At 50.2% G+C, this 18,932-nt stretch overlaps 1 protein-coding gene across 1 annotated transcript in view; it reads right to left on the bottom strand.

Annotated features, from left to right (window-relative positions):
* The window catches only part of KCNA6 (potassium voltage-gated channel subfamily A member 6), a 36,808-nt gene extending 20,886 nt beyond the window's left edge, over positions 1-15,922 (bottom strand). The window contains 2 exon segments of the mRNA XM_070370098.1: positions 11,098-14,838; positions 14,841-15,922. Coding sequence (XP_070226199.1) covers positions 14,228-14,838; positions 14,841-15,813 — 1,584 coding nt within the window. The 5' untranslated portion in view covers positions 15,814-15,922 and the 3' untranslated portion in view covers positions 11,098-14,227.
* Positions 15,923-18,932: the final 3,010 nt, after the last annotated feature.

Genomic DNA, 18,932 nt, shown 5'->3' with positions numbered 1-18,932 from the left:
GGAAGGTTCCCTGGAGGAGGAAATGGCAATGCCATTTCCTGAGCCTGGCAGGCTCATGAGGTCACAAAGAGTCGGACAGGACTGAGTGACGAAACTCGCACACGTCGGAATCCTGGCAGGTTCAGCACCTAGAGTCAAAATGCAGTAAGAAAGACATGAAAATGGTCAGAGTCTCCTCAAGTTTCCACTTTTGAAGATGCATTTTGAAAACTATCCCCTGCTTCTGCCAACAAATAGAGACGCTCTTTCTTTCTCAAATCTTTCTAATATGAGAGTATTCCTTTACCCGCCATTAGAGAAAGGAAATCAGGATGGTATTCATAGAAAGCGTGCCACGAACTAGTCCAGGTTCCTTTTTCTATAGACCAAATAGCCTCATGTAAGTTTAGCTATACTGTGATTTTTTTAATGCGAAAAGGCTCCTTACCATTGAAAACACCTCTGACAGAAAGTGAATCTATTATTTTTATACACACACACACACACACTCACACAACAAAAACAGCAACTTTTTAGAAGTGCACCTATTGGAAAAAGTGAGGCAGAGAAGCATTAAGATGGAAGGCCCATGATGGATTTCAAGTCCAACCTGATTTCATTTTTTCCACACTCCTGGAAACAGCAGATATTTTAGGGGGAATGGAAGGAAGGGTTATAGAATTCTTTTCAACTTGGGTTTTCTGCAGTGAAAGCTGTCCCTGGTAAGGGATGACCTCACCTCTCTTGGAATCCGGAGGAATTTGAGCTGATTGCAGCTCAAATTGCTTTTGAGACTTTCCATTTGAATTCTAGCCCTGAAATATCGCAATGAAATTACCCGTAAAGCACTGAAAAAAGGGAGACTTTCTTATCTGCCTCCCAAGGCGATATGTTGGACATGGATCCAATTCTACAATGATTTAACTTTCGGCCAGTAAATCTCACAAACACAAGAGTTCCCCTGGGAGCCAAAACTCACTGGGAATAATCTCAGAAGGACAAGAAGGGGTCTGGGGCTGACAGCGGGGTCATGATGTTCCAGACAGCCAAGAAATGCAGAGTCCGGGCTGCGAACAAGTGATGACCCAAGAAAGCCATATGGTCCCACTTTAGGAATGCCCTCTCTCAATTTTCTCCCGCTCCCAGCCGGCAGGCATGGGGGACACCTAGTGATCTGACATCAGAGATGCAGGAGGTCATCCTCAAATGGGAAATATCCCAACACCACAGTTTTCCTTTTTTCTCATTCTAGTCATTTTGATGGAAACCCTTTATTGCTGTCTCCTTGCCCACATAATTGAACAGAACATGTAACTTAGGGTGTTCTTTTTTCCCCAAATTGAATGGTCTTATTGCAATAATTCTAGGCTTCCCTTGTGGCTTAGATGGTAAAGAATCTGCCTGCAATGCAGGAGACCTGGGTTCGATCCCTAAGTCGGGAAGATTCCCTACGGAAGGAAATGGCTACCCACTCCAGTATTTTGGCCTAGAGAATTCCATGGACAGAGGAGCCTGGTGGGCTACAGTCCATGGAGTCACAAGGACTCAGACATGACTGAGCGACTAACATTGCAATAATTCTAACATTGGGTGCTGAGAACCTACACAAAGGTGATGGCAGAGAGCCCCAGGGTGTTACATTTGTACATTATATTTGCACATTAACTGAGCGTGTTCTTGATTGCTGGGAGGTCCCTGCTCCCCTGCAGCCACACCTCTCGTCTGGAGTTGTGACTGTCTCCTCCCCAGCTGCCAGCCCTCACTTCTACTCCCTCCCACTGTCTGTGTCTGATAACTACCCTCCTCCCACCCCGATCTTACAGTCTGCTGTGACTCAGTCCAACATGATCCCGCAGGAAGGCTCCCAAGAGCAGCCACACCAGATGGAGGAGGCCAGGGCACCATGGTTCAGTCTCTGATGTTCCAGCCCGGGGTTCAAATGCACACGTAGGAAGAGGTCTTCCTCCCAAGAGAAGCCCAACACTACAGGCACAGTGCCTCCATGGGCACCGGGCAAGAGCGCCTTAGTCCAGTGACTAAGACTCCACACCCCCAGTGCAGGGGGCCTGGGTTCAATCCCTGGTCAGGGAACTAGATCCCACATGCCTCAACTCAAGACACTGCATGCTGCAACAAAGACTGAAGATCCTGCGTGCCGTAACTAAGACCCAGTGCAGCCAAATAAATAATAATTTTTTTTAAAAAAGGGATCACTCCGCCCTTCTGAAGCAGTGACTGTGTTCAGTGCTTCTGACCAATGTTAGAAAACTGAAACACAAGCCCAAGGAGACCAGACCTATTATTCTTCAGAAGAAAACAAAAATCCAACACTGCATGTGAACTCTTCCAACATTTCTTCTGTTTTGTTTATTTATTTCTATTCTTTCCAGCTTTACCAAGACATAACTGTCATGTCCAGTATTTCTTAGTGTCCCATCATCTTTGATTTAGGACATGTGGTCAGAAGTAGCTGTGAAATCTCAGGTTAGGCGCTTTGTGACAGCTGTTTGGAATCCTGCACATATGTAAAACCATGTACCAGGGCAGTGCAGATGCGGAAAGAAAAAATAAAGAGTAAAGTAAAATACAAAAAAGATCTTCACGACCCAGATAACCACGATGGTGTGATCACTAACCTAGAGCCAGACATCCTGGAATGCAAAATGAAGTGGGCCTTAGGAAGCATCACTGTGAACAAAGCTAGTGGAGGTGATGGAATTCCAGTTGAGCTATTCCAAATCCTAAAAGATGATGCTCTGAAAGTGCTGCACTCAATATGCCAGCAAAGTTGGAAAACTCAGCAGTGGCCACAGGACTGGAAAAGGTCAGTTTTCATTCCAATCCCAAAGAAAGGCAATGCCAAAGAATGCTTAAACTACCGCACAATTGCACTCATCTCACACGCTAGCAAAGCAATGTTTAAAGTTCTCCAAGCCAGGCTTCAACAGTAAGTAAACCATGAAATTCTAAATGTTCAAGCTGGATTTAGAAAAAGCAGAGGAACCAGAGATCAAACTGCCAACATCTGCTGGATCATCCAAAAAGCAAGAGAGTTCCAGAAAACATCTACCTCTGTTTATTGACTATGCCAAAGCCTTTGACTGTGTGCAAAAAACTGTGGAAAATTCCTCAAGAGATGGGAACATCAGACCATATTACCTGCCTCCTGAGAAATCTGTGTGCAGGTTAAGAAGCAACAGAACTGGACATGGAACAACAGACTGGTTCCAAATTGGGAAAGGAGTACATCAAGGCTGTGTATTGTCACCCTGCTTATTTAACTTCTATGCAGAGTACATCACGTGAAATCCCAGGCTAGATGAAGCACAAGCTGGAATCAAGATTGCTGTGAGAAATATCAATAACCTCAGATATGCAGATGATAGCATCATTATGGCAGAAAGCAAAGAACTAAAGAGCCTCATGATGAAAGTGAAAGGGGAGAGTGAAAAAGTTGGCTTAAAACTCAACATTCAAAAAACAAAGATCGTGGCCTCCAGTCCCATCACTTCATGGCAAAAAGTTGGGGAAACAGTGGAAACAGTGAGAGATTTTATTTTGGGGGGTCCAAAATCACTGCAGATGGTGATTGCAGCCATGAAATTAAAAGACACTTGCTCTTTGGAAGAAAAGCTCTGACCAACCTGGACAGCATAGCAGAAACATTACTTTGCCATGTCTAGTGATGTAAAGGTCCATCTAGTTAAAGCTATGGATTTTCCGGTAGTCACATATGGACATGAGCATTGGACTATAAAGAAAGCTGAATGCCGAAGAATTGATGCTTTTGAACTGTGGTGTTGGAGAAGACTCTTGAGAGTCCCTTGGACTGCAAGGAGATCAAACCAGTCCATCCTAAAGGAAATCAGTCCTGAATATTCATTGGAAGGACTGATGCTGAAGCTGAAACTCCAATATTTTGGCCACCTGATGTGAAGAACTGACCTTGATGCTGGGAAAGACTGAGGGCAGGAGGTGAAGGGAGTGACAGAGGATGAGATGGTTGGATGGCACCACCAACTTGATGGACATGAATTAGAGCAAGCTCCAGGAATTGGTGATGGACAGGTAAGCCTGGCGTACTGCAGTCCACGGGGTTGCAAAGAGTCAGACACAACTGAGCGACTGAACTGAACTGAAAGTAAAATAAAAAGTAAGGCATGTACATGAGGAGCCCAGGTTCCCATTCACTCCCAGACTTCAGACGGGGACTTCTTGGCAGTCCAGTGGTTAAGATTTCACCTTCTCGTGCAGCGGGACGCGGGTTCAATCCCTGGTCGGGGAACTAAGATCTCACATGCCATGAAGGCAAAATACCAAAACATAAAACAGAAGCGACATTGTAACAAATTCAGCAAAGACTTTAAAAATGGTCTACATCCAAAAAAAAAAAACTTTTAAAAAACAAAATAAAACAGTAAAGGAACACCCTTCCAAATGAGCAGAGGGCAACTGCCTGAGGTCTAGGAGTGAACGAGAAGCTGGGCTCACCACACACAATGTAGCTCCTGAAAAGCCTGACACATCCCCTACAGCAGAGAGCAAACCTCACAGCCCACACGATTTTTCCCAAGCACACCAGACTTTTCTCTCTTCCCAGGGATACCAAATTGCCTTAAAGCAGCCGATGAGTGTCTGTCTGATTTATGACTCAGCTACCATGGCCTCTGGAAACTTTACTCTGTCTGACTCTGGTCCTGTGATTTTTGTTGTTGTTCAGTCGCTAAGCCACGTCTGACCGTTTGTGACCCCATGGACTGCAGCACGCCAGGCTTCTCTGTCCTTCATCATCTCCCTGAGTTTGCTCAAACTCATGTCCATTGAATCGGTGATGCCATTCAACCATCTCATCCTCTGTCACTCCCTTCTCCTCCTGCCCTCAGTCTTTCCCAGCATCAGGGTCTTTTCCAGTGAGTCTGCTCTTTGCATCAGGTGGCCAAAGTACTGGAGCTTCAGCTTCAGCATCAGTCCTTCCATTGAATATTCAGGGTTGATCTCCTTTAGGATTGACTGCTTTGATCGCCTTCCTGTCCAAAGGACTCTCAAGAGTCTTCTCCAGCACTACAGTTCAAAAGCAACCATTCTTTGGCACTCAGCCTTCTTTATGGTCCGATTCTCACATCTGTACTTGACTATTGGAAAAACCATGGCTTTGACCATGAGGACCTTTGTTGGCAAGGTGATGTCTCTGCTCTTTAATACACTGTCTAGGTTTGTCACAGCTTTTCTTCCAAGGAGCAAGCATCTTTTAATCTCTCTATATTAAATCATGTCTTACGCACAATTTATTTAGAGATTCTGCAATGAATCCTTTAAGAAAAGAGCCTTCAAGCTTAAAAGTTTATATCCTGAGTCTATTTTTTATGCTGTATTTCATTTCAATGTTGGTTTCAGAGAACGAAAATGAAATCACCTGGGATGCCCTTTCTTTGAGGTGCAGGTGGCTGGTCACTCTGGGTGGCCGATCAGTGTCACTGAATCCCCATCGGCTGCCTGGCAGAGTGGGGAGCCAGGCTCTCTTGAGAGTGTGTGGCCTGGGAAATGTTTTCGCTTGCAACCTCGCAACCACCAGGTGGGCTGAGTGGAATTTGCTTCCTTATTTTGCAGATGGTAAACAGAAGCATGGAGAGATTTAAACAAGGTACAGCTAACAGATGGTTCAGACCTAAGTTCTCTGACTCTGAAAGCAAGGAAGCCAGGAAGTTCTGAATTCAGGATGGGGAGGGCAGTCCCATTTCCTGCCTGGGGCCAGGTCCCCCGCGGGACACTGCAGTGGCCTCAGGAATGAGCTAAGGATGTGTACAGCTGTTGGCCCGGAACTGAGACCCCCAAGCCAGCAGCTGCCCTTCAGTCGCAGTGAAGAAGACCAGAAAACCAAAGGAGGTGGGGAGCAGCTTCTTTCGACCCTAGGGTCTCCTATACCCTCTGAAAGGAGGAAATTGCTCAGACACTCAGTAATGTCCAACTCTTTGTGACCCCATTGGCTGTAACCCGCCAGGCTCCTCTGTTCATGGGATTCTCCAGGTAAGAATACTGGAGTGGGATGCCACGCCCTTCTCCAGGGGATCTCCCCGACCTAGGGATGGAAACCATATCTCCTGCATCTCCGGCATTGGTAGGCAGATTCTTTATCACTAGCACCACTGCGGAAGCCCTTGAAAGGAGGAAAAAACAGTGGAAAACAACTAAGGAATGTCAGCAAGTACTCCACTGCAAAGGAGAAAGGACACGGTGGGACAAAAAAGGACGCTGAGGGTGAGGACCAGGGAAGTGGGATTCTGAAAGCCGCTAGAACTGTAGACAAAAACTCTGAGCCAGGGTCCAGCTTATGGGTTCTGTCCTGAGGGTCACCTGTGAGACCCTGCATTTGTCCCAAAGAAGAGGATTCAAAGGAAGTGTTAGAGGAAGGCTCTAGAAGAGAGCCACTCCCACCCTCCCAGGCTGCTAACACACGAGGGGAAGAGAACAGTGATGGGTGAGGAAAGACCCTCTAGAAAGATGCATGAGCAATTCTGTGCCTTCAGAGCCCCAGAAGGAAAACAGCATGGGAAGCCTGTGGATTTTCAGTCAAAAGACAAACTGGCAAGTAAATAAAAGCCTATCGGGAACTTCCCTGATGGTCCAGTGGTTAAAAATCTGCCTTGTGATGCACGGGGCTCGGTTTCGATCCCTGGTCAGAGAACTGGGATCCTGCATACTGCACAGCGAAGCCAAAAATTTTGTTTAAAAAACAAAACATGGGACTTCCCTGGTGGTCCAGTGGTTAAGATTCCATGCTTGCAATGCAGGAAGAGCAAGTTTGATCCCTGGATGGGGAACTAGGGATGCTTCGAGACGCGGCCAAACAAAAAGCTATGTGCACATTCAGGAACCATGATTCATTCTCTCTTCTTGCTGAATATCCATTGGACTTTTCCTAGGTTCTGCTCATCACGTCTCACCTGAGGGCGGTGGACCACTCAGTAGCCAGGTGCCCTTGAACTTGCCCACTGAGCCTCAACTGCCTTCTCTGCCAAAGAGGAAAACAATGCCTAGCCTTCCCATTGCATTTGGTTGTTGAAGGATAACAGCACTGATAATATCAACCTCTGTGTGGTGCTTGCTTACATCACACTGTGTGCATAGTGTTACTTGGTGTTACATAAATAGGGTACTCATATCAACTCATCTAATCCTCGAAACAGCCCTATGAGATTGTCCCCTTTATGCCTCTATTTTATAGAGAAGGAAACTGAGGCACAGAAGGTTCCAGAACTTGGTTTACATCACCCAACTGGTGAGCGGCAGAGGTGGGATCTGAACCCAGCCAACTGGCTCCAGAGTCCAGGCTCCTAACCTCTGTTATAAGACATGATGTCTGAAAGCACTGAACTGAGATGCTTTCTTAAATGAAAGATGCCATTCTCATCCCTGTTAGGACTACTCCCACGGGGCAGGATGGATTCCCAGATGGCGGTGCCGCCCCAGCCTCAGACCCACCACCCCACTGGCCGGGTGCCAGCCTCCTGGAGGAGCGGGAAGGCACAGCACCGACCACTCCCGGCTGCAGGACTGTCTTCCCGTATTCTTTTCCAAAGCAAAATGTCTGCTGCCAAAAGCAGGGTTTGTCTGTCTCCTGGAGACAGCGGTTGTCAGGTCCTGGGAGCAAGCAGGCATGTCAAAAATAGCAGCGCCGTAGACAGCTCGGCTGCAGGCTCCTTGGAGATGGTGGTTTCACTCTCGCCAAAGAGACAGGGTCTGTCTGCATTTCCTGCACCTGTGATGAAGGCCACTTAAGGCTCCAAGACATTTTCTAGGGCCAGGCAAAGAGTGTCCGCCGGGCGCGTGACAGACGAAAGGAAAACCCTCTCCATAGCAACAAGGATGAGGTCAGAGCCGTGCTCAAAAAAAAAAGTCATAGATAAACCATGATGAAAAAGAATATTAAAAAGGATGTCTATATATGTATAACTGATCATTTTGCTGTACAGCAGAAATTAACACACTGTAAATCAACTATACTTCAATAAAATAATTTTTTTAATTGTCATAAATTCCACCAGGGCTAGGCCTCCAATAGCTAATGCTGATAGCCAAGGTTAGACCAGTATGGATGGCCAAGGTGAGATACCAGTATTGAGGTGTCTGCCTCTTTTTCTTTCTTGTTCTAAAAGAAGCAGTCACTCATTCTAGAAAACCTTTCCAAGGTACTCACTGATAGGTTTTCATCTCCTTCCTAGGGATGAGCACCAAGATAACTCACAAGGACCTACTTATAGCACAGGGCACTCTGCTCAATACTCCGTAATGACCTATGTGGGAAAAGAATCTTAAAAAATGAGTAGATGTACATATAGGCATAGCTGAGTCACTTTGCTGTACACCTGAAATGAACACAACATTGTAAATCAAGTAGTCTCCAACAAAAAGGTTTTTTTAATATATGGAACAAAGAGGTGGCAAGAACGCCCTTCTCTAGGAGTTCAGAGCAAAGGGAGGGGAAAGAAATGACCGTCTCCAGCCCCGCAGGGACCTCAGGCCCAGATCAGGAAAGTGGTTCATCACGAGACATGATAACACAGGAACTAGGAGCCCATCTGTCTTCATTCCCAGTGGCTTGCATCTAGAGGCTCTCTCTCAGGAGAAGCCCCAAGCTCCAGCCCAATTCTGCCCCAAGAGAGCCTCGTACCCTGGGGCAGCCCGGCGTCAAGTGGGAGTGAGAGAGGAAATCCTTCAGTTTAAAGAATGGGTTTCTTTTCCTTCCCTAAGTGACCCTGACAAGCTAGAATTAGACCAAACTTTGCTTCCCCAGGCAATAACTCACAGTCAGAACCAATCAGAGCCGGCCCGGCAGGTTCCAGCCAGATTGTCCCAGGAGGACTGCGTTCCTTGGAAATCTATCTTGGCATTTATGGAGAGATGCCGGGGGACAAAACATTGCCAAAAGCAAGGGCTCAGCCAGCCGAGAGAAGGCATGATAAATAGCAGGACTGGAAGGTGTCACGTAAGGAAAAGCACCAAGGGCAGGGAGGGGAAGGAAGGGATCAGTGAGGGGAAGGCAAGTGAGAGCAGAGAGCAATGGCATCTGATGAGCACTCCAAGAGGAGGACTGGCTAAGGGAAGACCCTCACCCCCGCTTCTCCTGTTTTCTGAATGAGCCATAAGCCTGCAACACCCGATCAGCCGCTGGAGGGTGGGGAGCAGACCAGGAGAATAACACCTTGGCCCCTGTGTAATTTCTCAAGGAACTCTGAGTTTCCAGGGAAACAGAGATGAGGTGGAATTTTCTGCATTTGTTTGTGAGGTTTTGCCAGTGAAGTATAAACCCCTTAGCTTTGGGTGGGTGGGGAGGAGCGGGGGCAGGGGGGGGTGGCAAGTTCATTGTCTTTGTGCTGTCACGAGTCACATCCAACGTGTTTATCCTAGTTCAAGACAAGCTGCCCAGGCTCTACATGGACTAGAAATGGCTTAGTCTGTCTTCAGAGCCAAAAGAAAGGAGCACGTCAATCCCACAATGGTCTCATTGTCAAAATTCAAAACAAAACAAATGGTTCCTAGCACTGGATGGGAGCAACATGAAAGCTCTCAAGTGTCCCCATGCGGCAGAGAAAAAAACTGTCATCCTTCTCGAATATGCAATCTGGTCCATCTTTAGAGAGGCTTAACGTCTAGATTCATAAAACCAAACCATCTCCCAGACAAGACATGAAACTCTGGGGTTATTAGCCTCATGTCACTTAAAAAAAAAAAAAAAAAACAATTCAGTGACTTTTGTGAGTTAACTTATGAAGTACAACTGTCACTGCAATCCTCTTTTAGAAAATGTCCATTACCCTCATTGGAAAAGACCCTGATGCTGGGAAAGACTGAAGGCAGAAGGAGAAGGAGGCAGCAGAAGATGAGATGGTTGGATGGCATCACCAACTCCATGGGCATGAGTTTGAGCAAATTCCAGGAGACGGAGAAGGACAGGGAGGCCTGACGTGCTGCAGTTCACGGGGTTGCAAAGGGTCGGACACAACTGAACAACCCTCCAAAAACCTAATATCCTGATACACGTGGGACTCAGTCTACATGACCTCCAGCAAAGAGATGCACAAAGAAAAAGCCTCCTTATAGACCGGTTGGTGAATCTCAAGCCATCTTTCTAAGGAGAGTCGTCCCCTGAACTTCACACCACTAGGATTTATGAACTCTGCTTTTGTTCTGTTTTCAGGATTTGAGAGAGACAGCTCTGAGAACCTTTGAGTGAATTCAGGGCATTCAGAAGGCCAGCCTTAAATTAAGGCTTTTTCTAGGTTAATTCCACTCTATGCTTTCCTCCTACATCCTCTTTCCTGTGTTTATTTCACTGTATCTATAGTGCATTGTCCGGAACTCTTCTGCAAGCTTCTCAAGGTTGGGGACCCAGAGTGAGCAGAGTCCAGTGCTACACAAGCGAAATATTTATCTGAAATATATGAGGTTCTCTTTCTTCTCTCCAACCCGCCTTCTCTATTTTCTACTTGCAGATTCAGGAAATTTCATCAGAGATGTTTTCTAAACCCACAGCAATCTCATCTTGCTTCAGAAACTCAGGACTCCGCCCCCAGAGGTGAGCACACTAGGACAGGATGCTGTACTGGCAGGAAAACAGAGAGTCCACCAGCTGGAGAACAACCTTCTGAGCAAACACCCAAGGTCACAGCCATCCTCGAATGCAAAGAGTGAGCCCCACTGAAATGCCCCAAGGTGCTCCCAGCTCCCGAGAAAGTGAGAGAAAGATGCACAAAGAAGGAAGAAGAGGTTCAAATGGCAGATGAGGGAAAGCCAGAAAGGTGAGAAGAAAGCAAGGCAGAGCAAGTGAGACTGCAGAGAAGAAGGAAGGGGGGAAAAATGCAGAGGAAAAGGGGGGGGTGATTTAGAAGGGGGAGTGAAGGGAGATAGCAGTGTGCAAGCAGAAACAGAGGAGAGTAATATAGATGGAGACAGAAACACACGGAAAGAGAGAGAGCGAGGAGGCTGCTTAGGAAAGACAGTCAAAGGCTTCACTCTCCCCAGATGCACGCTCTCCCGCCCCCTTTCTGCCCCTCCCCACTCCTGTTCTCATTTGACCTGAAAGACTGAGCCAGAATGAAATTCCCCAGCAGCAGAACCTACCTCGGGTGCAAAGACGGCCAGCTGTCCCCTTCTCTCCTGGGGCTTCTCAGGCAGAAAGAATCCCCCCACGTCTCAGCTGAGCCTGACAGATCCAGGAAGACCTCTGGGAGCTCCTGCCGGCCCAAGTCAGGTGTAACAAAGACCTGAACCCCTCTGCTGACAGCTGTGAAAACGCCACCCCAGCTGTCATGGCGACATGGGGCACAGATTCCCTCGGTGCTCAGGGAACAAAATCCACATCAAGAGGCTCAGAGTCAAAGGGGGTCACTTGGCGAAATCCATCAGAGGAAGTAGGTCAGGTCACAGCCTCCCAGTTTGTCTTGGATGTCTTTAAGAAGAACCATCTATGAGGTCCCTCCCAGGAGCTAGACATTTCCTTGGGAAGAAGCATCATCTCTCTGTCTTAGAGCAGGGAGGGGCCGACGTGAGTGCTCCATGGTGCTATTATGGACTAAAACTAGTAGCAGCTGCCTCTTGAGAAGCTAGTCCCCTCCAAGGCCATTTCGAAAGAGAGAATATGGTCTAACTGGCAGTTGCCTAGCATTCAAGTTTCTGAAGACTCGAGTGAGATGAGATAGCTCCAGTGATGGGCTGGGGAAACCAGGAAGAAAGGTCCAGATAGGAAGCTTTGGGGATCTGCTTACCCTCATTTTCCAAAGGCCACACATCCCTGTCCCAGCCCTGCCAGCCCCTAAACAACGTTATGTGAGAGGCGTCCCCATTTCAGAAGCTGGGAATACATCGTCTCTCGTTCTCCCTGGCTGCCCAAATCAGAAGATAGAACAGTCTGGAAGGTTGCTACGGCAACCAGAATCCCCGGAGAGCCCAGCTCTTCATAAACCCTTTCCACTCGGGCATGCTCTGACTTGAAATGGTGAGGACGATGAAAACACACACACTCCCATTCTGAGAAGGACACATCCATGTTTCAACATTCACTCTCGACGTGAGCATCCCTTTTGCCTCTGGGTGGGCCTTCTCTTCCCCCCTCCCCCTGAACTGTCAGGAGTAATATTCCAGAACAGATGTGGAAAACTGGCACTTCATAGCCTCAGAGCAGGTGTGTGAATCATGAGCATTTTCTACTGCATTTCAGATTTGGAGAAGCCAAACTCCCAATCAAGATGGTGCTGGCCCTAAAAGGATGCCACTGAATCGCTCCAAAGAGCATCTTCCTTGCTGAAGGGGAAGAAGCAAAGAATAAGGCCCAGTTCAAGAGGCAAGGGAGGGATTTAAAAAGCTAAGGACCCAGAATGGCCTGGATGTGGGCTTTGGACCCAAAGCGGGAACCCTGGGAGGAGGCTTGGCCTATGGGACAGGGGGAAGCAGGGTAACGAGCTAGAAATCATTACAGAAGTTCACGCATTTGCATAGCATCACCCCCAGGATCCAAGCTGAGTTCCTGGGCCATTCCCCAAGAAGTGGGGGTGGGGGGACAGACATCAATGTTCCCATCAAATGGGTGGGGACACCGAGGCACAAAGTGGAACTGTGGCCCCCAAGTTACCCTGTAAAGTGCGGCAACATCCAGACACAGTGTCTCTCAAGAAAACCCTCAAGAGGCTGTACCTCGTAAGTTGGCTCTTCGAGAAAAGCTTTAGAAAAAAAAAAAAATTCTCATCAAGGAGTCTTAAAGCCTAGATTATAAAACTGAAAACATGTTAACAGTCCTTTCGGTTTCTGAACTGCACCCAGGAGAGCTCAGAACAGTACATCACAGTTGATCAAGGCAGCAAATGAATGGCAGTGCAAAGAGGAGAAAAAGGGGACGTGGGCAGGTGGTACAGGAAGAGCAGTTCAGTTCACCATGGAAGAAGATGGCTCAGACCAGGTGGGGGCACCACCGGGCATCTCCCCGGTGACAGCCAACGGCTGCATCTCCAGGGCTGGAGCAGGACAATGTTTACCTGACTCAGCAAAAAAAAAAAAAAAACAACCCTCTACCGGTGAGGCTGTCAGCAAAAGAACAATGCTTCTTCCTTACTCTAAACCGCCTGTCTCATTGCCCGCAAAATGCAAACAGAAACCCACGCTAGCATCCAATGTGTGCTTTTACCTGGCGGCAGATTTAAGCTGGAGTCTGCTTTAGCAAGCCTTCAGCTGCAAACCTAAGTCAGATTCCCAGGAAGAAGGATGGAAGGCTAGAGAGGGCTGGGGGAAGTGAGGGAAAGGAATTTGCTGTCAGCAAAAAGACTCCTCCACCGCTCTGAGATGGCACTGTCTAAGGGACACTGCTTCTCTAAGAAGTGGTCAGGCCAGGTACTTGGTTCCGTTCGGCCATTTCTTGCAGCTCCGTGGTTCCCCTTTGTCAGTTCCTCTGCACAGGAAGGCACCTGAACAGACAGAGTATTTGGCTCTGAGAAGGAGGAGCCTTCCTGGAAGCCAGAGAGTCAGGGGAATCAGAGTCGAGAAAGCTAAGTGGAGACCAGAGACTAACGTCTGTCGTGCCAGGTCACGCTAGAAGAATCCACTGGCCCTTTTGGTCCAGGACTGACCTCTCACGTCCTCCAAATGGCCAAGTGTCATCGTAGTTTCTCTAATTGCATCCAAGATTAGAGACAGATAACATATGTTCAGGCTGTGCAACTGAAGGCTCTCCTAAGGCTTCTCTGCAGAATGACCAGCCGACCTTACAGGGCACTGGAGGAAAACAACAGGATGAGTACTGTTTCTGTCCACCGGCTTCGGCTAGTTAGCATGTGGCCAGAAGCTACGATGGGAGGGTGCATGCCCCAAAGCCAAGGATGCTAAGGAGAAACAAGACCCAGGTATGCCTGGTTTCCAGCCTGTCGACGTCACTCTTCCTAGAGACATCACAAGTCCCAAACGTGAAAAATCAGAGTCTCAAGGGAAGGTCAGATGGAAATCTCATCCACGTGACATAGATGGGCACGAATGGGTGGCACCATTAGAATTTCAAAAATGTCACTTAGATGGAGAAACCTGGGATGCTGCAGGGGTCAAGTAACAAGGCTGACAGTCCAGGTGTATGGTCCTGGCGCCAACCACTGTGGGGTGAGGGAGTCAGGAGGTCACCTGGAGCTGGGGTGCGAGTAGTGGAGGATAAGAAGGGTCCCTACAGAAGGGTGTGTTTGGTGTCTTCCTTCCATGCAGGCACTGCCCGCATCCATCAAACCTCAGTGAGCATCCTTTTCTCTGCATACCCTCGATGTGGTGTGGGAAGGTAGCTGGGTCTCCGCTCCCGGGTGGCCTCTGAGAATTCAGGCTTGCCAAGTCCGCTGTCAGCTGCCTTCAGGTCCGGGGCAGGCTGCCCACAAGTGACGTGGGTATACTGCCCTTGCTCCTCCTGCTCTGTCTCTCGGTGGTAGAAGTAGTTGAAGTTAGAGACGATGACGGGCACGGGCAGGGCGATGGTGAGGACCCCAGCGATGGCACATAGCGAGCCCACGATCTTGCCCCCCACCGTCATGGGGTACATGTCCCCATAACCTACGGTGGTCATGGTGACCACCGCCCACCAGAAGGCATCCGGGATACTGGGGAAGAGCGAATCGTCGTCGTCAGCCTCCGCGAAATAGACGGCGCTGGAGAAGAGGATGACCCCGATGAAGAGGAAGAAGATGAGCAGGCCCAGCTCCCGCATGGAGGCCTGCAGCGTCTTGCCCAGGATCTGCAGCCCCTTGGAGTGGCGTGACAGCTTGAAGATGCGGAACACGCGGACCAGGCGGATCACTCTGAGGATGGCCAGGGACATGGCCTGCTGCCCGTTCTGGCCGCCCCACCAGTGGCCGACTGCTGCTCCTGCTGCTGCACCAGCTCGGTGCCCAGGGTGATGAAGTAGGGGAAGATGGCCACCAGGTCGATGATGTTCATGATGTTCCGGAAGAAGGCTGGCTTGCTAGGGCAGGCGGAGAAGCGCACCAGCAGCTCGAAGGTGAACCAGACGATGCACAGCGTCTCCACCAGAAAGAAGGGGTCGGTAAAGAAGGAGCCCCCGAGAGTACTTAGTGAGGATGAGCCCCCTGCCACCATTCCCCCGGGGGCGATGCCAGGATGGAAGGTATAGGAGTCACCTTCATCCTCCTCTTCCTCCTGACTGCCCCTGGACCCTGGGGAGACGCCGCCACCGTTGCTTCCACCTCGACCGTCTGCACGGAACTGGGGCAGCGTCTCCAGGCAGAAGATGACGATGGAGATGAGGATGACCAGGACGGAAACGATGGCGATGCCCCGGGCGGGCCCCGAGCTCTCCGGGTACTCGAAGAGCAGCCACACCTGGCGCTGGAAGGGCTGGGAGGGCAGCGGCTTCTCGTCCACGCCACCCTCGGGCAGGCAGCCCTCATCCTCGCGGAAGGCCGCCAGGGCCTCGTCCCCCAGCTGGTAGAAGCGGATCTCCTCCAGGAAGATGTCCAGCGGCACGTTGACCGGCCGGCGCAGCCGGCCCCCGGACTGGTAGTAGTAGAGGATGGCGTCGAAGCTGGGCCGGTTGCGGTCGAAGAAGTACTCGTTCCTCAGCGGGTCGAAGAAGCGGACGCGGCGGCCGGGGTCCCCCAGGAGCGTGTCCGGGAACAGCGACAGGGTGCGCAGCTGCGTCTCGAAGCGCAGCCCCGAGATGTTGATGACCAGCCGCTCGCTACTACAGCAGCCGCCGCCACCGCCGCCGGCCTCCGGGAAGTCTCCCGCATCCTGTTGCTCGCCCTCCGGCCCGCGGACCTCCCCCGGCGCCGCCAGCGTCAGGGATTTCTCCGATCGCATGTCCCCTCCGCGCTGCGCTCCCCGCCGCTAGGACGGCGCCCACTACACGACCACCACCCGGGCGCCGCGGCGCCTCCCAGCTCTCGGCGGCGCCCTCTTTGTAGGGTGGGGCTCGCAGTCCGACCCGGCGGCGGGTCCCTGAGTTCCGAAGCCCTGGTCTCTGCCGGGCTAGGTCTGGGGAGGCGACCAGGGAGTGGAGGGTTCGGCCCCGCGCCTCCAGGTATCCGCGCCGGATGCCAGATGGAGCTCGGAGTACCTGGAACCGCAGCCTGGCGCGTGTGCAGCTGGACGCCCGAAAAAGACGCGTGGCTTGGCCCCTCTCGCCCCGCCCCAGACTGGGCTCCGCGACGCGGGGGTCCGCCCTGGGTGTCAGCACGTCCCAGCTCCCACGGCTCCAGACCCCCTGCCGCCGCTGGGACTCGTGCCCCAGATGTGCCTCCCTCCGACTCGGCCAAGACGCCCGGCGGGGCTCGGCCTCCGCCCAACGGCCACTGCGCGTTCCGCTGGCCAAGGTCGCCGTTCCCGCCGCCACGGCCGCCACCGCCTCCCTCCGAGCCGCGCCGCCGGCCTGCGAGAGGGGCCCTGGGGCCGCCCCGGAGGCCGGGGCGCGCGGACCCACCTCCCCAGCGCTCAAGCCTTCGCTGCAGCCGCCGCAACTGCAGCGGCTCGGCTCTCCGCTCTGCCCTTCCTTCCCAACACACTCTCTCCAAGTGACGTGGCAGGCCCCGCCTGCTGCCCCCTCCCACCCCACTCCCGCATGACACCCCTCGCCCGGCCAGGGGCTGCGCGAGCCCGGGCGCGGCGAGCAGAAGCACCCTAGCCTCTCCCGCAGTCTTTCCCGCGCTCTCCTGGCACGCCTCTCCCTTAAGCGCGTCCGCATCCACGGCCCTCTGAACAGGCGCTTATCCCCCTGCCACACCCCCCCGCCCCCGCAAGCCGATTCTCCCTTTTCGGTTTGCGGAGTTGACCTGCGCAGTGCATTTCATCAATAAGAAAACACCCCGCCCCGCCATCCGGCGCAGAGCTCCGTGCCTCCACTCACCCCGAAACTGAATGACCAAAAAAAAAAAAAAAAACAAATCATCTTTTCTCCTTCTGAATTTACAAAGACCCATTTGCCAGTTTTTTCCAGTCTCTACTTAAAAAATAAAGGAAGCACGTTTTGATGTCCTGAGAGCTCCCAATTTAAACTGTACTCGAGTGTTACTCCCCAGAGAATCCCATGGGTCTTTTTGCAAACCGAGGAAGGCGGGTGAGGCTGCCCTTCTTCTAGGATTGCAAAGTGAAAAGGATGGGAGGTCGCCTGTTGCCTTTCCCAACAGAGGTTTTCCAAAGGAGCTTGGGCAGCAATCCCAGGGGAAAAAGAACCAGAAGATGCTGGCATCTCACAGGTAGCATAATCTAAGGAAGCATTATACATCCTGGAATTCATAAGCTCCCAGCCTCCCTGGGAACGAATCTGGAGTGTCTGAGAAGGGCGTGTTAATTAAACTAATAGCTGTGCTTCCTGGGCACCTAATATGTGCCAACCACCTTCTGGGTACCTCACCTGCACCATCTCATTCACTCCCCCACAATCTTGTGAGAAAGATGGCCTCTGCTCCTGGGCAATGTTACAAGGAAGACCCACCTGGCAGTATTTGGGGAGGGACCCCATTTGGTTGAAGGGAGTTTCCAGGAGGGAGGAGGTAAGAATGGTTTTCCACCCATTTCAGCCAGAGACCATCACTAGATCAGACAGGTTAGGGTCTGATCATTTCACACTGCCTACCTACCCAGCAGGGTTGATGGCTGGCTTCTCACTGCCTCAGTTTTCCCCTTTTGGGGTGGCTACCGCCAAAAGTAAGTTGGCTGACAACCAGAACAAGAAGGTTTTTTTTTAGTACCTCCTGGTGCTCTTAGAGCACTGGTATGAGTTCATGGATGATCATGATGGGAAGGGTACATGGAGCTACTCTCAAACCACAAAACTCGCGTGAGAGTTCTTTGCATAAAGCGCGGTGTTGTAAAACCACAGTGGTTCATTCCCAGCAGGGTGCTGGGGAGGAAGGTGAGTAGGGAACCAAGTGTGCTAGATGTGTAGGGCAGAGGTCAAGTGATGAGAGAGTAGGAGACAGATGGCCGCACCACTGCGTCTTCGTTCTCTAGTCTGGTCGCTCACCACGTCTTCCAGGTAGGTGTTTCCATTTCATTCCTGGTCGTTTCTGCTCCCTTCTCCCAACGTGCGTGTTTCCCAATTGTGTTGATATAACGCAATTATATCACCCAGTCAGTATCTTTCTTTTTCACAAGCTATTGTCATTAATCAATTTAAACTTTGCACTAGTAGGTTGCTCCATTAAATTTTTTTTTTCTTTCAAGAAAGAAAAGGAAACCTACAAGTATAACACAGAAAGTACTGGGGTTTTTTGCTTGTTTTTACCCCTGTCCAATTATCTGTAGTTCTTTCCTGAGTGGTAAACTGACTTACTCACGATTCCCTTTGTTTTTGGTGATCAGTTTTTACCATGGAGTAGTCATGGGTGTGTTTGTTTTCATCACTGCCATTTTTATGCACGAGGTTGTCCGCTAGGTCAGTCACTCTTCCAAGCAAACCTTGGAGAAATGTGGGGAGGAACCTGAATTCTGTCTAAAATGTGATGGGAACAGACCTTTGAGTATCGCCTGGGTTAAGGCTTCCAAGCTACAGGCAGAGAGAAGCTCCATAGTTCCCTTGACATGCGGCAGAAGGCTCTGCCCCAAGAGAGGTTTCACTGTGCACAGAAAGTTTCCCCCCGAGGGAAAACCCATTAGCAAGTTCATGAATCAGAGTTCTGTTTTTAGTTCTTGTGTGAAAGAGACTCATTTCTTAGCCACAGAAAAGCCCTTTTCTCTAGATCATTCCTCTCAAGCCGATATTAAAGGGTGAGTAAAATCACACCTTTAGAAGTGCCAGTTCCCACGTGAAGGAAGACAAGAGGAATAACCCCATGCTCAGACTGCACAAGTGAACATTTCTCCAGAATTCACGGAGCCCCAATTTCACGACAGCATAGGCTTTCCTAACTCTGTCTAAAGCCAGACGTTTTCACTGATGGTCGCTATCATTCATTTATTTAATCTTGCATTGAGAAGTTATT

The sequence above is a fragment of the Bos mutus genome, chromosome 5, assembly GCF_027580195.1.
Source record: "Bos mutus isolate GX-2022 chromosome 5, NWIPB_WYAK_1.1, whole genome shotgun sequence".
NCBI classification, from domain to species: domain Eukaryota; kingdom Metazoa; phylum Chordata; class Mammalia; order Artiodactyla; family Bovidae; genus Bos; species Bos mutus.
The sequence above is the reverse complement of the archived record's forward strand: the minus strand, read 5'-3'. Positions and strand labels throughout refer to the sequence as shown.